Source organism: Sarcophilus harrisii, chromosome 3, assembly GCF_902635505.1.
Source record: "Sarcophilus harrisii chromosome 3, mSarHar1.11, whole genome shotgun sequence".
Taxonomy (NCBI): domain Eukaryota; kingdom Metazoa; phylum Chordata; class Mammalia; order Dasyuromorphia; family Dasyuridae; genus Sarcophilus; species Sarcophilus harrisii.
In genome coordinates, this window is record NC_045428.1 from 550,665,192 (window position 1) to 550,687,686 (window position 22,495).

At 39.6% G+C, this 22,495-nt stretch overlaps 1 protein-coding gene and 1 long non-coding RNA gene across 7 annotated transcripts in view; one reads left to right on the forward strand and one right to left on the reverse strand.

Annotated features, from left to right (window-relative positions):
- PHC2 (polyhomeotic homolog 2) overlaps positions 1-22,495 on the forward strand; it is a 145,834-nt gene that overhangs the window by 54,853 nt on the left and 68,486 nt on the right. For 2 of the 5 annotated variants that reach the window (XM_031962368.1, XM_031962372.1), the window contains exons 1-2: positions 13,668-13,754; positions 17,875-18,105. In XM_031962368.1, coding sequence (XP_031818228.1) covers positions 17,929-18,105 — 177 coding nt within the window. In that variant the 5' untranslated portion in view covers positions 13,668-13,754; positions 17,875-17,928. Of the gene's footprint in view, positions 1-13,667; positions 13,755-15,783; positions 15,875-17,874; positions 18,106-22,495 lie in introns of those variants that run through there. The other 3 variants (XM_031962370.1, XM_031962369.1, XM_031962371.1) reach the window with 2 other exon arrangements.
- LOC116422800 lies at positions 9,361-13,666 on the reverse strand. 2 transcript variants are annotated; one of them, XR_004233338.1, is made up of 4 exons: positions 13,422-13,663; positions 11,323-11,481; positions 10,352-10,830; positions 9,361-9,609 (listed from the first exon to the last, which is right to left on the reverse strand). It is a non-coding gene; the product is annotated as an uncharacterized LOC116422800 (long non-coding RNA). The 2 variants fall into 2 exon arrangements; XR_004233337.1 differs by having other exon boundaries at positions 10,352-11,481; positions 13,422-13,666.

A 22,495-nucleotide genomic window follows, 5' to 3' on the forward strand; every position in this document is an offset into this window, starting at 1 on the left:
ATGCAGTTAGTAAGAATATGAGACTGTATTTGAACTCAGATCTTCCTGGAGTTAGTAAGTTCACCACTTTATTTACTGCATCACCCATCAAGCTTCCTTACCCATTGTCTTTATTTTAATGTTGTCTTTATCTCTCTTCTTTTTACATTATAGGCATTTCCAGATAGACCCCTCATGCTCACAACTCACCCTCTTCACCTGCCCTGTCCCAGGTTTCATGAAGGAAAAAAATTAATTAAACATGATTACCCAATTAATTGACTGCATTTAACAGGGTGAGCATCAATCCAGTCTCTCATCAGGAAAAAAAAAGAAAAACCCATTTCCTTTTTTCTGGGTCAAGATTGCTCATTTTATTTTTATACTTTTTCATTTACTTTTGTTGTTTTCATTTATATCATTGTAGATTTACTCTGCATCAGTTCACACAAGCCTTCCTGTCTTTCTCTGAATTTTGCACATTTGTCATTTCTTTAAGTGCAGTGGTATTGAGCTGTCTCACCACTGTTTGTTTAGCCATTCCCTAACCATAGGATTCCATGGGAGCATCAATTTAGAGGTAGAAGAGACCTGTTGTGGCATATGCTCAGCACTGAGCTCTCTGGCTCTAAGAGTATGAATATTCTGGTAACTTCCCCCCTGAATGCTTCCAGATTGTTTTCTAGAAAGGTTCAGTCACTTTACAGCTCTAACAACACGTCAGCGTGCCTGATTTCTCACAGCCTCCCCTACATTCACTTCCTACATTCTATCTTTCATCAGTTCTGCCAAGTCCTAGCCATTGTCTTTAGTTAGGCCTTTCCCAAGAGGCACCAGGTCGAATGCAGTTGTAAAACCAGGGTTTTAACTGCCAGGAGGCAGAGATGCTTGTAGAGCTGACTAAACAGGAGGCAAATCCTGACCAGCTGGGTGTCCTGAAGAAGTGGTAGATGGGAAGGAAGAAGGAAAAGTAATTGAAAATGATCTCTCCTGGTAGACTCTTTTTGACTTACTGCTGGGAGAGTACTTTTGGTGCTTTTCTGGAAAAGTAGGCTTTTCCTCTTCCAGTAGAACAAAAGTTGCTTTAGCCCAGATTGGTCTATGTAGGCAATCAGAGCAAAGGGAGAAAAGCTCCTCTGAACTTTGGAGCTTCTCTGAGTGGACCAGCTTTAGGAGAGTGATTGAGAGTACCCCAAGCAGCAGGGAAGGTTTAGCTGCTTCCTCTGCACACACAGAGAGGGCAGGAGGCAGTGAGAGTACTCAGACAGCCTGCTATGCAAAGCATGTGCATGGTTTGGGTAGTCTCCTTTTTGGTTTGTTTTATTCAGTAATGTGTCCCTTGAGAAGAGCAGCCTAAGCAGCCTGGGTTACCCTGCAATTTCTCCAAACTATTTGCATGAAATACTGCAGGCAAAAAGCCTAGCCCCTGATAGGCCGTTGCTAGGTAACAACATAATCATCAAGAAATTAGGCTGTCCTTTTTTTTTTTTCGACCCAGAGTATGTGTGTGATTGCAGCCTTGTGCAGGAGGCGAGAGAGGGAGTGGAACAAAGAGAGATAAATGGGATGGTCTCCCAGGCCAGGAGGCTGCAGCCACAAACCTGCATCCCACGGTAGGACGCTCTGTTTGGGGCTGGGATCTTTCCTCTGTCGGGCCAACCTTGGAGGCTTTTTCCTTTTAAGAAGCCAGACCTAGCAGGGGTGTACCCAGTCACAGGAAGCAGCAGCAGGGACTGAAGCTGGGCAACTTTGACCTTTGGAGTGATCTTAGAGGCAAGGGTGGTTGGGGGTGGGGTGGGGGTGCTGAAGGGAGTGTTGCTTAATGTACAGGAGCCACTCTCAATACAGGCAGTATAGAAAAGTGCCTGTGTCTGGGAGAATGCAAGTATGTACGCAAGCGCCAGCACAGACATGTGCACACAGGAGAGACTGTTAGTGTAGCAGTCTAAGAGAAAATGGGAGGCTATGTCCAGGAATGGATTGTATGTGAAAATGAAGGTGGGGGTGGGGAAAGGGAGTGGGGAGGGGGCGGCAGGCTTTTGAATTGAGAAGGAAGAAAAGACCTCAGCTGAAGTTTGAAGTATTGTCATTTTTGAAGGCCGCTTTCTGTAGAAACTTGTCCCATCTTGAGGCATTTGGTTCCAGTGCCATTCAGTCATGCCAGAACAGGCCAGCCTTCTACCCTGTTAGACATGACAGATGGATGGAGAGGCAAGAGTACCAAGACAGCTCTGGCCTCTGCATGTGTATGTGTATGTGTACTCTGTACGTGATCATGTATGTAACAGTTCTCTTTTCCTTCCTTTTATTTTTCTTAAAAGCATGTATAGTCACAGCATACAGATAGTTATTCCATACCTGAATGTTTGTTCTATAAATTGTCTGTTCATCTATCTTCTCCCTCAAGCTGGACTTAAAATATCTGACCATCTCCTAGCTTCCTCCCTTTGAGTCCTCCAACAGATCTTCATGCCAAATCTTCCTTTGCCATACCACATACCTCACTAGGTCACTGCAACCCTGGGCAGTCTAATTGTCTTTTGCCATTCACTGTCTACCAGATTGATGACTCCTCCTGAGTCTGGCTGCCTGAAGTCCCTCTGGGGTCCCTCTCTGTACTGTCTGGCTATTCTTCCTGCTCAGTTTCCTTCCACCCCAACCCCCACCCAAGAGCCTCACTTGAAATCCCCATATTCAGACTAGTAAGAGTCTATTTAACCTGACTCAGATGGAGTCCGTGTTAAGCCCAGACTTTGTGCCAGATAGGGAACATTCAGCATGACAAGAGAAAAAGAGAAGCTGCGTTTAGTGGAGGAAGGAACTGCAAAGGAAAAACCTCCTCACTGCCCACCCCCACTCCTTATCCTCCAGATGTACAGGTCCAGCTGCTGCTCCAGCTTTGGGACATTTCCAGTGTGGGCAGTCCAGGGTACTCAGTAAACAGGTGCCATGCTGGCCATGGCAAGCTCTGCGCCCACCCCCCACTCCTCTATTTTGCTTCTCATAGGCAGGGGTATGTAGTGGAAAGAGTGCATTTGTAGTCAGAGGACCTGGGCTTGAATCCTGGATCTGACATGTATTGTTTGTTTAACTTTGACCAAGTCACACACTCCTTCATCATGTGGGAATTAGATTAGATGACTAGATGATGTCCAAGATTCCGTGTAGTTTTGAACCTCTGATCTTTGACCTTCTGTCCCTTGGCTCCACACTTTTGATGTTCTTGGACTCCTCCTAAAGGTGTCCCTGCCACCAGGTGGAAATCCTTTGTCACCCTTAACTCTACTGATGACTTTGCACATTGAAAAGCCTTTGCTTCATCCTTCAGGTTCCCATCTGTTCCTACAGAAGTGTCTAGTGCCTGCATTCTAAAGTTTCTTCAGCATTGCCTTATTGTGTAACCCAAGGGGAGCAGCTGTTTTGGTTCTTAATTGAGAACCACAATAGCTTTTTCTTTTGTCCATCTCCATTGAGTTAAGATTATAAAGGACATTTCAAAGGAACTTCACGTGGTCCCAATGAAGGTAGAGAACAAGTATGGAAGTTCATTTTAACAAGTGTTTATTATAAGTTTCTGTTGTGTATCACGCTAGATTCTGGGATACAAGAACAAAAGCTGAAAAGTCCCTGTCCTAAATGAACTTACCTTGTCAAAACAATTTAAAATATGACTAAGAGAAATAGTTAGAAAGGAGGTTTTTTTTTTGTGGGGTCTAACTTGGGAATTTCTCAGGATCTCTGAAATCTATGGTAGGTAGTTGTAGGATAAAGAAAAGAAAAAATATGGATTTAAATTTATAGTTTAACAAAATCTCAGAGGTGGATAGAGCCTCAAAGATCATCTGTTCCAGTCCTATTTGAAATATTAATCTCTTCTAAGACATTCCTGACAAGTGGTTCTTAGATTTCTGTCTAAAGACTTCTATTGATAAATCTACTCAACTAAGGCAGACCATCCAACTTCAAGATACCTCTGATTTTTAGAAATTTTTCCGTTATATTGAACCAAATATAAATTAGTTCCATTTCCTTTAACTGCAGCCACCAATGTAGAGGAGTAGAGAAAAGCCTACTTCTTCAAGAAAGCACCAAAGGGATGAAAAGTTTCAAGCAAATTGTCAGGTCAGACCAAGCAGAATGGCTAACTTTCTTCCTTCACATGGCATCCTTTCAAAAACTTGAAGATAGCCCTCACATGCCCTCTAAGTCTTTGTTTCTCAGGATCAACATCTCTAAGCCTTTCAGTCTGCTCTGAAAAAGTATGATGTCCAGGCCCCTCAACCTCTGGTCATCCTCCTCAGGAGTCCTTCTGGTTTGTACAGAATCCCAGCTCCTTCCTTCCCTCCCTCCTTTCCTGGGGTATAAGGGAACAATTGACCTTTGTCTTGGCCTTGGCCAGAAGCTGATTGAAGCTACATGCTTAGGGTGACTTTGCTTTTCCACAGTTGTAGGCATAAAATCATAGATTTAGAATCAGAATGTATCTTAGACATCATCTTGTCCATCTCCCTCATTTTATGGATTGGGGAGACAGGTTCAATCTTGCCCAAAGACACATAGCCGTAGAACAGATTTGAGCCTCAAGATGTATACTTAGGCTTTTTGATTTCAAATTCTGGGTTTTATCTACTAAACCACATCATTGCTTGGAAAACAGTAACATCTCCCCAAGGAAACCGACCTTTTGAAGTTGGCACTACCTTCACTTTATACTCTTCCTCCTCTCAAGAAAGGTGTTTGCAACAATTATTGAAATTACTTTTTCCATTTAAACAAATGAAAATTAACTTTGTTTTGAAATTATTGTCATTCTTTGATAAAGCTAATTTTATTGGAAAGTAAAACTTATTGATTCAGGTTAGAGGAGTCAGGAAGGTTTCTGAGACCAAAATAATCCTTCTCCAGGCTAGCTGATAGGACGTCATCATTTTTCTAAGGCTCCCCTTGCAAAAAATGAAGACAAATGACTAGAATCAATCTAGTCATTGAAAAAGCATTGCGTGCCTACGATATACTGGACACTGTGCTAGGTACTGGGGATAGATACAGATATAAAAATGAAAAATCCCTGCCCTTAAGAAGCTTTGTTTATCAGAGACCATATAGACATGTCTATATGGAATACATTGGATAATTAATGGAAAACATTGAATAATAAATTTTAAAAGACTGAAGCCAAATTGTGCAGGGTTTTTAAAGCTAAACAAGGGTTTTATATTTTATCCTGAAGGCAGTAGGGAGCCATGGAGTTTATTGAAAGGTTGAGAGGGAACCTAAATAGAAACACAAAAACATCTTGTATGACAATTGCAAATTTCTGTGAGGATGTGAACTGGCAGCTAGGGGGTTGAGGAAAGACTTTATGTAGTATTAAAGGAAAAAAAGGATAGTAAGAGTCAGAGGGAAGGAGCATAGCCAGGCATCTGTTGTTTACTTGTGTCCAATTCTTCATGAGCCCATCTAGAGTTTTCTTGGCAAAGATACTATAGTGGTTTTACCTTTTCTTTTTCCAGCTCATTTTACAAATGGGAATTGAAACTTGCCCAGGGTCACACAGCTAGTAAGTATCTGAGGCCAGATTTAAATTCACAAAGTCCAGTGCTTTATCTACTAAACCACTTAGCTATCCTGTCTAGATATCATAGATAGCCAGTTCAAAGGCATGGAAATGGAAATGGAGTGTCAAATAAGAAATGAGAAGTAAGCTAGTTTGGCTGGACCATGGAGTTTGGGAAAGTAAACATTGAATAATAAATTTTAAAAGACTGAAGCCAAATTGTTCAGGGTTTTTAAAGCTAAACAAGGATTTTATATTTTATCCTGAAGGCAGTAGGGAGCCATGGAATTTATTGAAAGGTTGAGAGGGACCCTAAATGGAAACACAAAAAGAGGAAAAACTTAGAAAAAAGAGCTGAGAGGAACAAACTCAGATGGGAACAGAAACCAAGAACCCTTGACCCAGCTCCTCCTCAAGACAGAAGAATTTGTGGAAGAAGCAAGCTGAAGGTGTTTAATTTAAAGAGATGCGAGATAAGATTTTTTTTTTTGCTTGAAACTTGTGATTTCATCCCTTTGGTGCTTTCTTGAAGAAGTAGGCTTTTCCCTACTTCTCTACAGTAGTGGTTGCAGTGATGTGGCCCAGGCATGTGTAAACTGCAAAGTGCTTGGGTTACTGAGGTGGGGACATATAGAAGACCTGGAGTCGAAATCCTGATTTGTACCAGAACCAAGAGTGTGACCCTGCACAAGTCACGAGTTCTCAGAATCCTGATTACCTCAAATATTTTTAAAAATCGCAAAGAATAATTGAGATCATTAGGTTTATGAGGGAACTTAGAAATCATCTTCTCCATTTTCTGTTAATATATAATGCAGAAACCCATAAAAGGTAAACAAGTTGTAGTATCCTTTTTTGTAGTGGCAAGGATCTGAAAATTTAGTAGATTCCCATTGGTTGGGAAATGGCTGAATAAGTTATGATATTTGAATGTAATGAAATAGTATTGTTCTATAAGAAATGACAAGCTGGCTGATTTTAGAAAAGCCTGGAGAGACTTACAGGAATTGATTCTGAGTGAAGTGAGTAGAAACAAGAGAAAATTGTACACAGCAACAAGATTATATGATGATCAGCTGTGATGGACTTAGCTCTTTTCAACAATGAGGTGATTCAGGTCAATTCCAATAGACTTGTGATGGAGAGAACCACTGCATCCAGAAAGAGGACTATGGGGACTGGATATGAATCAAAGCATAATTTTTTCACCTTTTTTTGTAGTAGTTTGTTTACTTAATTTTTTCATATTTTTTTCTTTCAGCTTTTGATTTCTTCATTTTTCTTGGGCAGCATGATGAATATGGAAATATATTTAGAATTGCACATGTTTAACCTATATTGGACTGCTTGCTGTCTATGAGATAGGGTGGAGGGGAGGGAGGGAGAAAAATTTGGATTGTACAAGGTTTTGCAAAGGTAAATGTTGAAAATTATCTTTGCATGTATTTGGAAAAATAAAAAAACTATTAAAAAATAAAAGCTACACAAAAATTTCCTAGTCACAGAGCCTGTTGGTAGCAAAAGTGGGTTTTAAACCTAGGTCTTCTAAACTCTCAAGCCAATTCCTTTTTCTCTATATAATATTATGCTCCCTATCTTTTAGACTTGTTTGTGAGGAATGTGCTTTTATAAAACCTAAAATGTTTTGGAAATGTGAGCTTTTATAAAGTAGTGAAAAGAAATATTGTCCAGGATACAAGGTTTGATTAAACAATATATGGTCCTTCCTCTTATTAGACTCTTGATTTTGTAAATCGTCACTTAGCAAGGTGGCCAGTAACTTTCTTAGGCCTTAATGCCACTGGAGGAGCTAAGAGGAGAGCAGAGCTGAGAAGTGCAAAGCTTGCTGTGCAGGAAGTCTGGAAATCCAGAGGAAGTAGGAACTTGGCTATGTGATTGGGTGGCCCTGAGCAGAAGCCACTTTTCCCTCTGAGCCGTAGTTCTATTCTTGGTAAATTTAATATTTACAAGACCTATACTACCTATTTCACTACATTTGGCAAGCTTAATGCTGCTATGGAAATGAGGGATATTATTAAGGATGGTTCATGGGGGGGGCCATTGGCATAAGCCTTGGGCAGAGGAGAATGGAAAAAGAAGAAAAGGAAGGGAAGTCAGTAGGATGGGGACCAGCTGTATTTTATTGCCATTAATGTGATTCAGCTGTGGCTTTTGGAAACTAGCAGTGGCAAAGATACAAATCTGGAATCATTATGAGCAGTATTCAAGCCTAAATCAGTTCTAAGAGATGGAGTTTATTGCCTTCTAAAAAGACTGTGTGACATTCTTCATAAAATCTATTCGTTGGAAAGGATCTTGAAAGTTATCTAATCCAACCTTTCCCCATAAGGACATCTCCTTTAGAATAATCCCCGGGTTATAATCTGTATTGTACTTATGAATCTTCAGAGACCTAAAGTGTTAACCTTCTCCAAGAGGGAGGCCTTTCTTCATTTTCCTACTCTAAATGCCTCTCCCCTCTCCCCCATTATGCTTTATTTCTTTTGTATCTATTTTGTATTCTCTCCTGGAATGGAGGGTCCTGGAAGGCAAGGACTGCCCCAGCCCTGCGACCATACCTAGCACTTGAGAGACAGTTAATGACTGTTGGATTGAATTGAATTGAGGCAATCCATTACAACTTTTGATAGCTCTGATTTTTAGGAAGTTTATCTTTATATGAAGCAGAAATTTTGCCTTTCTGTAGCTTATATCCATTGTTCCTCATTCCTTCAACATTCAAGGACAGTTTATTAAGATATGCATGCTGGAGCCAAGAAAAACAATACTAATCTGTCTTTCAGTGGACAACCTTTCAAATATTTGGAAATTGCTTTTTATCCTATTAAGGCTTTTCTTCAAGCTAACTGTGCTGTCCCTTTCGTACGTCCTTCTCCTAATATGATCTCTCTTCAAGCTCCCTCTCTGTAGGAGGCCCAACACCATCCTGGGTACTAGTTTTTAGATAAATGCCATTTCTACAATGGGGCACTTAGAAGGGAAGGGAGACCCCATATGTTGTCTGGCCAAGACCGTATATCCAGCAGAATTGTTGTCATCTATCCTGGGCTACATTCTTGTCATGTTTTTGCTTTTATTATTTGCTTTTTGAGACTGCCTTGACCTACTGAACTTGTGGTCCAGTCAAACTCTCCTGATGCTTTCCACATAAGTTGCTGCATGACCATTTTCCATTTTCCTCTTCCATTCCCACCCCCTAGGCTTTAGTTATATAGTTGATTTTCAGAGCTAGCCTTGTTGACTTGGGTCCTGGCTTTTTCCAGGAAGATTATATAACTAAGCTGGTGCAAAGAAGCCCCTCTTCCCAAGACTTTTGCTGCTCCTATTTCCCTTGCTCAAGTGCTGGCTGGCACTCAGCAGCAGAAAAAGAGCCCACTCACCTTCTGTTTTGCCCTGCCCAATTCCCCGGAGACTCCAGCATCTGTTGCAGCAATTGTCACATCAGCTTTTATGGAGTTGACCAGGCCTCTTATTTCCTGTCGACCCCTGCCTGAGTCCCTCATAAATGCCCCCAAGAGACTTCAGACAGAGTTCTCAAGGCTCTATTGCAGTGCCTTTCTCTTCTGCTGTACCAGAATATCGGTCACAGCTGCAGTCCACAGCAAATGGATTTCCCTGACCCTAGAGACAGAAGCTTAGTGTTTCCTAGACTTGGTGGCACCTAGGGGGAGGGGAGAGGGGCAGCAGGGAGCGGATAGTGGAAGGGCAGAAGCCTCATCAGCATTTCTCCAGGCTCAGATCCTAGGCCCTTTGGGCAACAGAGACCTGTAATAAGATCACCAAATAAGTCTGTTACAGTCATCATGCCATTTAAAGTATCCCTCTGAGGAAGGGAGTATTTATTGATAGGGATATAGAAGAATAAGAACTTGTACACATAGTGGCTTGAGAAACTGAACAGAATAGATCCCAACATACCTGACTTCCATTTCTTGTGTCACATCTTGTATCCTGTGACATCACTTCTTTATTTCTTCAGTATCTCCCATTGTCTATCTAAAAAGTCCATGCTCTTAAGGCTTGCATTCTCCCCTACTTTCCATAATCAATCCCTGAGAAGCACAGAATCACAGAATGTTAGAACTGGGAAGGACCTTAAAAGTAGTCTAGTTTAGTCCCCTCATTTTAAAGATTTTTGAAGAAACTGAGTTATGCATTTGGAGGAAATAACTTGCCTAGGTCATACAACCCATAAATAATAGAAGCCAGACCTAGCCCTAGGTTTTTGGATTCCAAAATGCCATTCTTCTTTCCATTCTACCCTTTATCTTATGTATATAACTCTTTATCTGCAAACATGTCTACTCACTGTTACAGGATTGCTGATTCCTTGAGGTTACATAAGAACTATTCCTTATTTATATTTTTGTCTTCCCCAGTGAATTTATGATGCATACTAGTTGCTTGATAAGTGTTTTAATTAGTTCGTGGTTTTATGGATCAGAAGTTGCAATTTGGTCACCATGGGGGAGGAACTAAAGAATTGAGAAGGAAGAAGGCCTAGGAGATATTGAGTGTGGAATGTTGTCAGGTTGTAAGATCCTATTGGACACAGTGTATTTTTCTCTTATCTTGCTTGAATCTTTCTTTGTTATAAGGGGGCTAAGAAAGGGAGAGAGCATAAGTACACAATATTCAAATACTCCAATAGATCTCTCATCACTCTGTAGAGTCACTTACAATAAAACAGATTGCAATCCTATTCAAGCCTGTTTGTCCTGTGAAACTGTTGCCCATATTCTTTCCAAAGGTCTCCATGGTAGGTAACATCATAAGGTTATTAGAGAAACTTACTTTCTTTTACCATTCTGAAGGTAACATCAATAACAGACAGTAGTTTGGTTATTTGTTTTTTGTCTCTTTTCTTTTTTCTCCAAATAAATAATTTTTATTTATGCCTTTTTGCATCCTATGTACAAAAATGAATGAAATGAATGAAAATTATCAATTGAGGTAAAAATGAAGGCAGAGGAAGAATTAAGAAAGTATATTATCTTAGAATCAAAGGGTATCCAGTAGAATCTGGTGGTCAACAATACATAAAAGCTGCAGAAAGGACAAGGGGAACCTTTCGTGTTCTATCTACGGTAATGACTATAAGCTGATTGAAAATGAGGATCATATCTTATATTTCTTTGTACAAGCAGGACTAGCACAGGACCCTAAATAATCTAAGGATTTATCAAGATTCTATGATTTTCTCGCCCCTTCCACACTAGAATAAAATTTTATTCTTCAAATTAGGTGAGATCTCAGAAAAGTCCAGCTTTGATCTGAAACATACAAGCAATAGTCCTGTTAGGAAATTTAGTTAAGGAGAGTTCACTGTAATCAAGGCAATCTACTCTATTTTCAGATAACTTTAACATTAAAATTTAACATATTTAACATAGCTAAAATCTAGTTCTCTGTAATATTTGTCCATTGGTTTTAATTAATTCTTAGAGGCTAATTAAATTGTCTAAATCCTCTTTTACCTAACTACTCTTCATATATTTGAAGATAGTGATGCTGTCTCCTGAACTGCTAATTGATTTACAGAATTATTCAATGGGGACAGGCATGTCCAGTTCCTATCAGGGAAGAGCAGGAGTTTGGGGTCTTATTTTATTATATATCACAAATTCTTAAATAAATGAAATCGGTATTCTTCTCTGTATTTGTCATATTTGTTATTCCTATTTCATTCCAATTCATTCTTATTTGTGCTGCATTTTCATTGATCTTAAGCTTATTTCCTGACAGGAGCATATTTCAGTATTTACCTAGTGATGATCACTGTGAATCATGGAATACAGCAATCTGAAGAATCAAAATTGTAAATGGCACAAATAGCAGTGGACTACATGGTGGGTTTAAATAACTGCAACATATTACCAGTAATGATTTGCTTGCAGGAAGTGTTATGAGTGGTCCAGACCACGCTGCAGAGAAACAAGAAATGGATGAGTTTAGGAAGCATCAGAGATTGCTACAGAGGCATGACATAATAGTGATGGGGAATTTGTTATTCAGACCTCTCCCTCTCCTTCTCTCTTCCTCTCTCTCTTCCTTTCTCCCTCCCTCTTTCCCTCCCTTCCTCCCTCCCTCCCTCTCTTTCTCTCTCTCTCTCCCTCTCCAGCAAAAACAAATAAACAAATGGCTTCTTGACTTAGTGATAATTTCATCCTTCAAATGGTGAAAAAATTAAGGGGAAATTCTTTTCTGGATCTGAGTTTCATTAACAAGGAAGAACTGCTGCTGGGGTAGAAATAATGGGAATCTTGGGAGTAGAAGTGGAGTGATCACTACATCACAGAATTTGTTGATAGTGAAGAAAAGATTTGAGTATACTGTAGTCTGGCATGTGCCCCAGACTTTGGAAAAGACAAAGGGAAACAAGTCCAATGAAGAGGAAAAATAAGAATGTATGAAAAGACCAATGTGGATGAACAGGAAACTCTTCCAACAAATATTTTTAAATGAAATGTACAGAAGATTGAAATTAGACTAGGTATGGCATATTCTTCTAAAAAAATGTCTTTTTTCTTTATTCACCCTTGTTTAGCATAGTGCTAGACACATACATAGTAGACATATCAGTTTTTTCTTGGAAAAAAATAAAATGAACACTTCTAAAAATAATAATGAGCCGAAGCTATTAAGGGAAGCTAAGGATTACAAAATAGGCTTTTTAACTATATTAGTTTAAAAAAATCAGAAGGGATGAGACCTTTGCTTGGGGTGAATGGGAAAATAATAACTGACAAAAAACAAGGCAACACTGCTCAGTTCATATTTTGTTTCTATAATCTCTACAAAGAACAATGAATTTTTACACTGAAGGTGACAGATAAAAACGATTCACAGGATATGTATTGCCAAGATAAGGAAAGAAATAGTAACAGGGCACTGAGCTACTCTTGATGAATTCAAATCCCCTAGCCCAAATGGACTTATCATGGGTCCTGAAAGAATTGGCAGATATGAGTTCTGAGCCATTCTGTGATAGTTGAAAGATCATGGAAAATGCAATAGGCATGCCCCATAATTGGAGAAAGGTAAATGCCCCAGTTTTCAAAAAAAGGGGAAAAGCAAAGATGACCAACTTACAAACCAATGACGGTGACTTCAGTTTCTGGAAAAATTCTAGAAAAGATCATTAAAGGGATCGAGAATAGCCAGAAAGTGAAGCAGTGTCTTCATGAACAAGTCAGACTAATCCAATTTCCTTTTTGCATGGGATTAATAAATTCATTTTTTGGGGAATATAGTTTACCTAGATTTTAGGAAAACTTTTGATAAAGTAGATCCTGCTTTTCTTGTGGACAAAAGGGAGAAATATCAATTTGATGATTATACAATCAGATGGATTCAGAATTGCTTGAATGAGCATTGGGCTGAATTTGGTAAAATGAAATTCAAAAGGGACAAACAAATTATGAACCTGGATACAAAATCATCAACTAACTTCACATTTTTGAGATTGGAGAGGCATGGTGGGATAGCAGTTGTTCTAAAATGGGTCTTAGGGGCTTTTAGTGGCTTATTATCTCAGTAGGAATCAGCAGTGGGATAAGAAAGACAAAAATTTTAATGTTGTCCTGGGCCAGTTAGTCAGGGCTTAGCTTCCATTCCAAGAGCAGAGAAGTGATAACCCCACTGTACTTGGACCCTCATCTCTAAGATTATGTTCAGAGCTGACCATCATAGTTTAAGAAGACATTGATAAGCTGGAGAGTGTCCCAGGGAAAGCAGATAGGATGGGGAAGGGATTTAAATTTATGACATGAGGATCAGTTTAAGGAAAAGAAGTCTCGGGGAGGACATGAATAATAGCTGTATTTTTATTTTTGGAGGGATTGTCTCATGGAGTTACACTTACTGTCTTTGACCCAGGGATCAGAATCAGGAGCAGTGAGTAGAAGTTTCAAAGAGGCCAGTGTAGGTTTGATATAGGGAAAACCTTCTAACAGTGACAACTGTTCAAATGCAGAGTAGCCTTCCTTGACAGGTAGTGAGTTCCCTTTCCATGGAGATCTTCAATTAGAGACTAGATGGCTTGTTGGGTGTGTTATAGCAGGTAAGTGAGTCAGACTAAATGGTTGCTGAGTTTTATTCCAACTGTCAAATTCTAGGATTCTGTGATTCTTGTTACCCAGGAAATATGTAAACAACAAAGGTGATGCAGTCTTGAAGGAAGAACTAGGAAGATCAGGTATGTGCTCAGCCTGAGGCTATTAAACATTTTAATTAATGACTCTTACAGAGATAAGCGGAGTTCTTGTTAGAAGTGTAGGTGACATAGGGAGAAGGAGGGTTACACACTGGATGGCTGGACCAAAAGGTGCTTGGTGCCTGGAACACTGAGCAGATGGTGACATCGAATAGGAAACAATGTAGTCATACTTTGGGACTCAAAAGTGAAGAGGTACTGTTTTGTGGTACCAGACTAGAAACTGGGAAAACCTGGGTTCAAATCCTGCCCCAGATACTTTGCAGCTATGTGACCCACATAACTTTTCTAAATCTTAGTTTCTTTATCTATAAAGGGGGATAATAATAGCACATGCCTTACAGGACTTTTTTGTGAGGTTCAAATGAGATAATTACTGTAAAGCATTTTGCCAACTTTAGTGTTCCATAACTACTAGCTTACTTCTTCAGGAATAAGATTCTTTTCTATAAACCTACTACCTTCTTCTTCATTCTCCACTTCAATCCCCTCATCACCTTTCCTTGCACCATATAGTCCACTGGGTCCTCTGGATTTCCTGCTTTATAGTAAACATCCTCATTTTAAGACCCATTCTTCTCATGCTTCCATCTTCTGGCTCACAGTGAGACCCAGCTACCCCAGAATGACACTGCATCCTTGGCATTTCTTTGTAGTCTTGATTGTAACTTCTTTCATGCTACCCTCTCTTAGACCCCCTCTCAATTCACTAGTCCTAAGAGTGGAGTTAATTCTCCTTTCTTTATATCACTACTGTCAGATTTGCCCTTTCCTGCCTTTACTCAGCAACTTTTCCTTTGAGATTTACTCTGTCCAAATAAGACCACCTAATCCGGAGCTACTACCATTATTATCTTCTTCTTTTATCAGAGTTTGTAAAGTACCTGGCTCATAATTTTTCTCTCTAACTTTTTACCCTAATATGAAAGAAACCTCAAAATGTAGATAAATAGATAGATAGACAGATGGATGTTTCCTCAAAGTTCCTATTTACCTCCCATGATTTAGCCTAATTCCACCTTAATTACACATATAGTCATTCTTTTGCTCTTGTCATCACCCACAAATATTCCACTTCCATAAGCAAGATCTCTGAAATTCTTTTAGCCAAGAATCAGCTGTCATTCCATCCCTTTCATATACTCCTTCTATACTTATTCTTCATACTCACTGCAATTCTCAGTCCCTACACCCATTAGTAATTTGCCAAATCATCACCTCTGAACTGGCCAAATCTTCTCTTCCCAATAGTTACTCAGGGAATCAGTTCAATTTTACAGTATCTCTTGTTCTTGAATCCCTTTCTTCCTTATCACTACTCATACTTTACTGAACTCCAAACTTGGATTACTCCTACAATCCACTTCATGTTACTGAAGAGTGCTGGAGGAAGTTATTCATAGGTGATATAAATTTATAATATCAACTGTGCCCTCATTGCATAGACAATCTTTTTATTCATTCCAAATTGATTCTTTATTGTCCACAGCACCTGTTGCACATCTTTTCTTCTCTTCTCAAGCCTTCCTCACGTGAAATCTTTATTTCTCAGCTAAGGTCCTCAATTCTCATATCAAGAACAGAAATACAAACATATCCCCTGAAGTAGGGGCACATACATCCCAATACTACCTCATTCTCTTTAGAGATGGATAAATCAGTCTCCTCTTTGAAGGATATGATGTCTTGCTGCCATCTTTGTCCACTTCTGGGCAGAATCCTGGAGATTGTTGCTTGGGGCTGCATTTGGGTTCAACTGTCAGTGGACCTCTGGTCCTCCAACCTTTTGAACTTCATTTAGTCTTCAATATGCCTTCATCTAAAAGCAAGAAGAAATAGATCCAACAGGAGTAGGATTGTCATAGATGCCATGTAACTCCAAAGTCACAAGTTGAGGCTTGTAGCATTCCATTCTTATAATTGAAATATAACCTGGAAATACAGAATGATTTGATGGGTTAATTACTTTTATAGGCACATCTTGTTCCAGTTCAGTAGCCAATCAAAAGATTATTTTTTGCCACACAGGAAGCTGTTAGGAGACAGTCCTGGGTATGCCCTGAAATTCATCGGAAGAGTGTCTGCATCAGGAAGAACATGCTGTACATACTTACAAGGACTTTATTTTCAGATATGATTACCTAATGTTTTTATAACATAGTCATTTTTCTTGAATGCTATCTCTGTTCCAAACACTTACTAATAACAACAATAACAAGAGCAATAACAAATCATTAAACAAATCAAAGGACACAGCACCATGTCTGATAGCATGTTTGAAATCTCACCTTTCTACTCTTCCCCAATCTTACTACCACTACCATTTTTCTACTACTGAGATTGTTCAATTAAGAGTTCATCTATCTTTTGTGCTGTTATCATTTACATGTTTCAAGTCATGTGTATATTATTTTCTTGGGTTTGCTTTTTTCCTCTGCATCATTTCATATACAAATTTCTATGTTTCTCTGACATTCTTGTATTTTTCATTCCTTAGAATGCAAAAATATTCCATTATATTAGCATACCACTGTTTGTTCAACTGTTCCCTAAAATTATAGACACTCATTTAAAGAAAATTAATAGAGGCTAGAAGGACCTAGGTAGGTATTAAAGTTTTAATATAATTTAAACTTTTGGACAGCAGAAATTCTTTTTCATTTTGTCTTTGTGTCCTCAACTCCTAATATAGTGCCTGATGAAACATTATGATTTGTTGGTGGTGATTAATTATTTTCAGTATTGTCCAATTCTTTGTGACTCTGGAGTTTTGTTTTATTTTGTTTGTTTTTGGCAAAAGTGCTGGAGTGGTTTGCCATTTCCTTCACCAGCTCATTTAACAGATGAGGAAACTAAGGTAAACAAGGTTCATTGACTTGCTCAGGGTCATATGACTATTAAGTGCCTGAGACTGCATTTGAACTCAGGTATTCCTGACTCCAGGCTTGCTGCTCTATTCACTGTTTCACCTAGCTGCCCTATATGATTTAATAGATACTTTTTAGATTAGTTTAGATTGAAAGAGGAGTATTCTTTAAAAAAAAAAAATCAGCTGTCCAAATGAGGAAAGTGGAGGCCCAGTGAGGTCAAATGGTAATCCAGAACCTCAAGTAGCAACAGTGGTCATATGAGCAGTCAGGTTCTCTGAGCCCAAATCCAATGCTTGCTTCTTTGTCTGAAGGAAGGCATAGGGTGACACAAAAAGAACAGGACTCAAAGTCAGAACAAGATGAAGTTTTCCACATCTGTAAAGTAGGAAGAATACTAACTGTATTTCCTTCATGGAGATGTTGTTTGGATCACAGTTCAGGCTTGTACAACAAAATACTATATCATTATAAATAGCTACTATTGACACTGCATCATGTCCATGTTTTCATGCCTGTGCTTAGATTAACCTACTAATAGTTCACCCATATTTCAGTCTCTCACTTAATCTATTTTGTATCTATAGGGGCATACTGGGAGCCTGAAATAAAGGGGGAAAGACAGTAAGGAAAGTTGGGCAGTGAGAAAAAAAATAAAGAGAGATCTCAGAACCATCCTTGTGTGAGATCTGGGCAGTCCCCATCATTCCCATGCAGTGTTGATGAGAATAGGAATATGCCAGGCACTGTGCTAAGCACTTTTACAAATATTATCTCATTTAATCTTCACAACAGCCCTGTGAGTTAAAAGTAACATTTTATGTTCCTATTATTTGTTATTCCACAGTGCATTTCTGGTCAGGGTACTCTGTGATCTACCCACTGTTTTTTTTTAAACTATGTTTTGTCCTTTTCCCATTGTAAAATTATCTTAAATACATGAGTAGTCTTGTCCTACGATTATAGGGCCCACAGCAATCTTCAAGAGACTAACTTCTAATTAGAGACCCTGTATTCTGAAATCTTTCCAATGCAAATCTTCCAATCCTGAGTTCTCACGGGAGTTTCCTTACCCACTCACCATATTGCCTCCCAAGTAGAATGGAAGCCTTCTGAGGAGAGGGGCTATTTTTAATACATACTATAATGCCCTGCATGTAATTGGTAGTTAATAATTTTTTAATGGAAATTAATTGAGTTCATGTTTCTAGCTTCACTTCTCTCTTTCTTTGCAGCTCTTACTTGCCCATCTGTCTCCTGAGCACCCTGATTGTGTCACTCTATAGGCCATGGAGAATGAGCTGCCAGCCCCCCCTACATCTATCAGTGCCAACGTTGCAAGCAGTACCAGTGGGGTCAGTAGTAACAGCAGCAGCAGCAACAACAGCAATGGTGGTAACCGTTCTACTGGAGCTGGACCTCAGATTTCTGTGTATAGTGGTATCCCCGACCGGCAGACTGTACAGGTAACCTTAAATTGCTTGGTACATCTTGGACCCCAGGGCTAAGCCTTAAGGTCCCAAGTCAAGAAACTTAGAAAAATTCTTTCTTAAAAGCTATACAAATTATCAGTCTGTGGAGATTCTCTGATGGCATTTAAGAGGAGAATAGATGCAAACATTAAGAGAAAGGAAATTTGATGCTGTGGCTTAGGGACTTCTTATACTGACCAGACACTGCCTTAACTCAGTGTTACCCAATAGGATTTTGATGCTCAAGAGTAATAATTAGGCTACCATAATTGTAGACTCTCAGACTTCACAGCATTAACCCTTTATTGAATTAGTTTAACTTCACCCTGTTCATGTACCCCTTCTTCCTTTTTCCTTTCACTATTAATTTCAAACCCTAGCCCTGCCTTTCTCCCTATCTGCTCTGTTCCAATGTCACTGAATAAAGTCACCTAACTGTGCCGAATCCACTAGAAATTTATGTATTATGAGGGCACTCTCAACTGTGCCCTCCCGGTTTTACATCAAACTTTTCACTATTCTCTGGTTAATAATCATTGTCTTCACAATAGCTGTTCTAAAACTTCTCTTCCTAAAACACCTATGCCACAATTTTCCCAATTTTTCTCAGTAAAGGACCTCTCTTCATATTTTTATTTAAAAAATGAGGCTACCATTAGGAGCTCTCTCTCCTCCATAGCTCAGATCACTTCATCATCATCCCGCATTCTGTTCTCCTTTGTTTCATCTTGAAGGATGTATTGGTCAAAGCCTCTACTTTTAATTTTTTTTTCATTTCTTTTTTTTAAATTTATTTAATAGCCTTTTATTTACAGGTTATATGTATGGGTAACTTTACAGCATTGACAATTGCCAATCCTCATGTTCCAATTTTTCCCCTCTTTCCCCCCACCCCCTCCCCCAGATGGCAGGATGACCAGTAGATGTTAAATATATTAAAATATAAATTAGATACACAATAAGTATACATGACCAAACCGTTATTTTGCTGTACAAAAAGAATCAGACTCTTGAAATATTGTACAATTAGCTTGTGAAGGAAATCAAATGCAGGTGGGCAAAAATATAGGGATTGGGAATTCAATGTAATGGTTTTTAGTCATCTCCCAGAGTTCTTTTGCTGGGCGTAGCTGGTTCAGTTCATTACTGCTCCATTGGAAATGATTTCGTTGATCTCATTAAATCCTCTACTTTTGACCTTTGTCCCATACTGTTTCATCTCTTCTGGAAAATTATTCCCGAAGTTATCCTTCCTGTATTCCTCATTTTCAGCCTCTTCTGGTCGATTGGTTCTGTCTCTGCTGCCTATCAACATTCTCATATCCACTTTAAAAAAAACCTTTGGCTTGACTCTATAATCCCTTTAAATTATAATTTTCTAGACTGTATATTCTTCCTTTGATAGCCAAACTTTTAGGGAAAAAATTAACTACATTTATTGACTCAGTTTACTCATGTCTCATTTGCTTTGAAAACCTTGAAATAAGGTGTCCATCCCAGGTATTCAATTGAAACTAATCTCTTTAAAGTCAATAAATACTCATTTGTGTGTATTTATCTCTTTATTGCTTAATCTACTGGCTCCTCTCCAGTTCTCAAACTTTCTGACTTCTGTTCAGCATTTTAAACTATTGGTCAAGTCCAAATCAAGTCAATAAGCCATGATTTGCAAGCCATTCTCCAATTGATAAATGGTCAAAGGATATGAACAGACAATTTTCAGATGAAGAAATTGAAACTATTATAGTTTGTTGATTTGGGGGTTACATCTCTTGCCAAATTGGGTGACCATGTTTAGGCCATATCTGATTCCTTTTACTTTTACTCTGAAACAATTCCTCGAGAAAGAGTTTTCTAGCTATCCCTTTTCCCTAGATGCTTAGAGAAAACCAGAAAGACAAAAGAGCAGCTGAGGCAGAGAAGGGCATAAGAATAAGAGTCCTGGGAAAAGCATTCAGGAAAGCAACCTCAGTGGAAAACAGAGTCCTGAGGAGAAAGGAGAGAGAGGAAACAGCAAAAGAAAAGGCAGGCTTTAGAGAAGACATGGAAGAGCAGAGCCCAGTAGGAAACTAGGTCCAGCCTGAGTTTGTGTGCCCAGTTGTGACTCATGAGAATCCAAGCTCTGAGGCTGGAATTTCTTCAAAGTTTTTCAATCACAGAAACCACACTAGAAGGCTAGAAAAAGATCTAGCTGATGGGGAGGGGGGATAAGGGAAGGGGTAGGGAAGGTAAGGGAAGGGGTAGTGGGGATAAGGGAAGGGGGAAGAAGTGCCTAGAGCTGCAATTCAGCCTGAGGATTTGACTAAGAGGTCAGGAGGCTCACTCAGACCAAGGCCCAGCTTGGGGCAGTATTTGCCAGGGAAGAGCTGCAGGTGAGTGACAGAAGAGCAAGGAGGAGGGGCACGGGTTCTGGGGCCTTGGGGGCGGAGGAAGAGAACACAGAGCTTTGCTTTTTTTTCTCAGAGAAAAGGCCGTGTGGGGTGAGGTCAGAGGGCAGCTCTTTGTCACTGTCCAGAGGCCTTTCCTTAGCCAATCCCAATGGAAAGGGAGGACTATTCTGAGGAAAGGGAACGGATTGTGGGGGGTGGGAGAAGGTAGGGAGGAGAGTTTAAGCTAGAGAGAAAGGGAGAAAGGAAGGAAAGAAAGAAAGAGAAAAGGAAAGGAGACAGGCAAGCAAGGGGCCAGCCCCAGCATCCCTGCAAAACTTAAGCTGTGAAGAGGCTGAGCTGTAGGAAGCAGAGCTGCACTCAGTCCGGAGAGGCCCAGCATTCCTACTGTACAGCCCAGGAGGCCTTGTTTTCTGGGAAGCCACAGCAGGCCCCTGGAGAGCATCATCAAGAGTAAAAAACAGGGAGTTTTCTGAAAGTATTAGTACCTAAAGGGATGGTCTGTGGCCCCTAAGCTGCATTCAGGTGAGTCTTAGGCCTGCTGCCTATTTCCAAAAATAGGACAGGTACCCTACTGACCTTTATTCTCCACCATTGCTTCATTCTTGCTCTTGGTTCCTGCCCTATTTGTGCTTCTGTTTATTTACTTCACATCATCTTTTTCTTTCTTTGCTCTCTACATTCCAGTCAAACTAGCCTACATGCCATTTCCTGTCTAGTTCCCTCTTAGTTGCTTTTGCATGGATTGTATACTTCATGTCTAGGGGATAGACACATGGATGTAGAGTCTCACAGTTTCAGAGTTGGAAGGAATTTTAATGACTATCCAATCTAATTCATCCAGGAAAAAAAAATTTGATTAGCAAGCATTTATTAAGTGCCTATTAGATACAGGTACTGTGCTAGGCTTTGGGGATATAAGGGACTTTTAACTTTTTCTCATGCGGCATTATATTCCTATATAAGTATATACAGAACCAATATAAAATAGTTTAATAAGGAAGTGCTAAGCAGCTGGAGGGCAGGGGTGTAGTTGGTGATTGAGATGGATTTTGAAGGAAATTAAAGATTCTAAGAGGCAAAAGAAAAGTTCCTCAAAAAATACCCTACTTTTTAACCTGAGGGACGAGAAGAAGAATGGTTCCCTCAGTAGAGACAGAGATGATCAGAAGGAGGAGGTAAGTTTTGGGGAGAAGGTAATGAGTTCTAGAGTGTGAATAGCCTATGGGATATCCATTTAGAAACTGGTGATGGGGTACTGGAGACTAGGAGAGAAGCTAAGGTTAAATGTAAGAAATAATATGAGATAATGTTTGTAAGAAACTTATTAGTACAGTGCCTACCAAATAGTAGTGGTAGCCTTATTCGTTTTTTCCCCATATATAGACCTCATGGTCATCTGTGTAGTTGATGACATAAAGGAACTCCCACATTACATACTGGACCAGTGGCCATTCAGCCTTAAGATCTCCAATGAGGGCCTAACCCTTACTTCTGAGGCAGTCAATTCCACTTGTGGAAAGCTCTGGAGATCTGGATTCAGGTGTGCCACTTCCTATGTAATCTCTGGCAATTTACTTAACATTCCTCATCTTCAGAGTAAAAAGGCTGAACTAGACAATTTCTGAGGCAACGTCTGCTAACTAGAATGATGAGATGAGTGGAAGAGTGCTATCTAGGTGTGGCCAGCTGTCCTGTATGGTCCCACTTCCTCATCATAAATAGGAAATAAGAGAGGGGAAGCACTAGCTTTAAGAGGGCTTCTTGTAGAAGCACCAGATCTTCCTGACTCCAAATACATCACTTAGCCAATTTAGCACTCTGCTTGCCTTTCAGATATTCAGAAAATAGTGTTTTCAAGTTCCCCGAGTGTCTTCCTGTGTTGGGTTTTATTTCTAAACAATGTGAAGACCAAGTACTATGTTAAAAGTACCTGGGAGTATCTGTCTGGGTCTGTCTAGAGTATCAGCCTTTGGGTTAGGCCAGGTGGAAAAAGG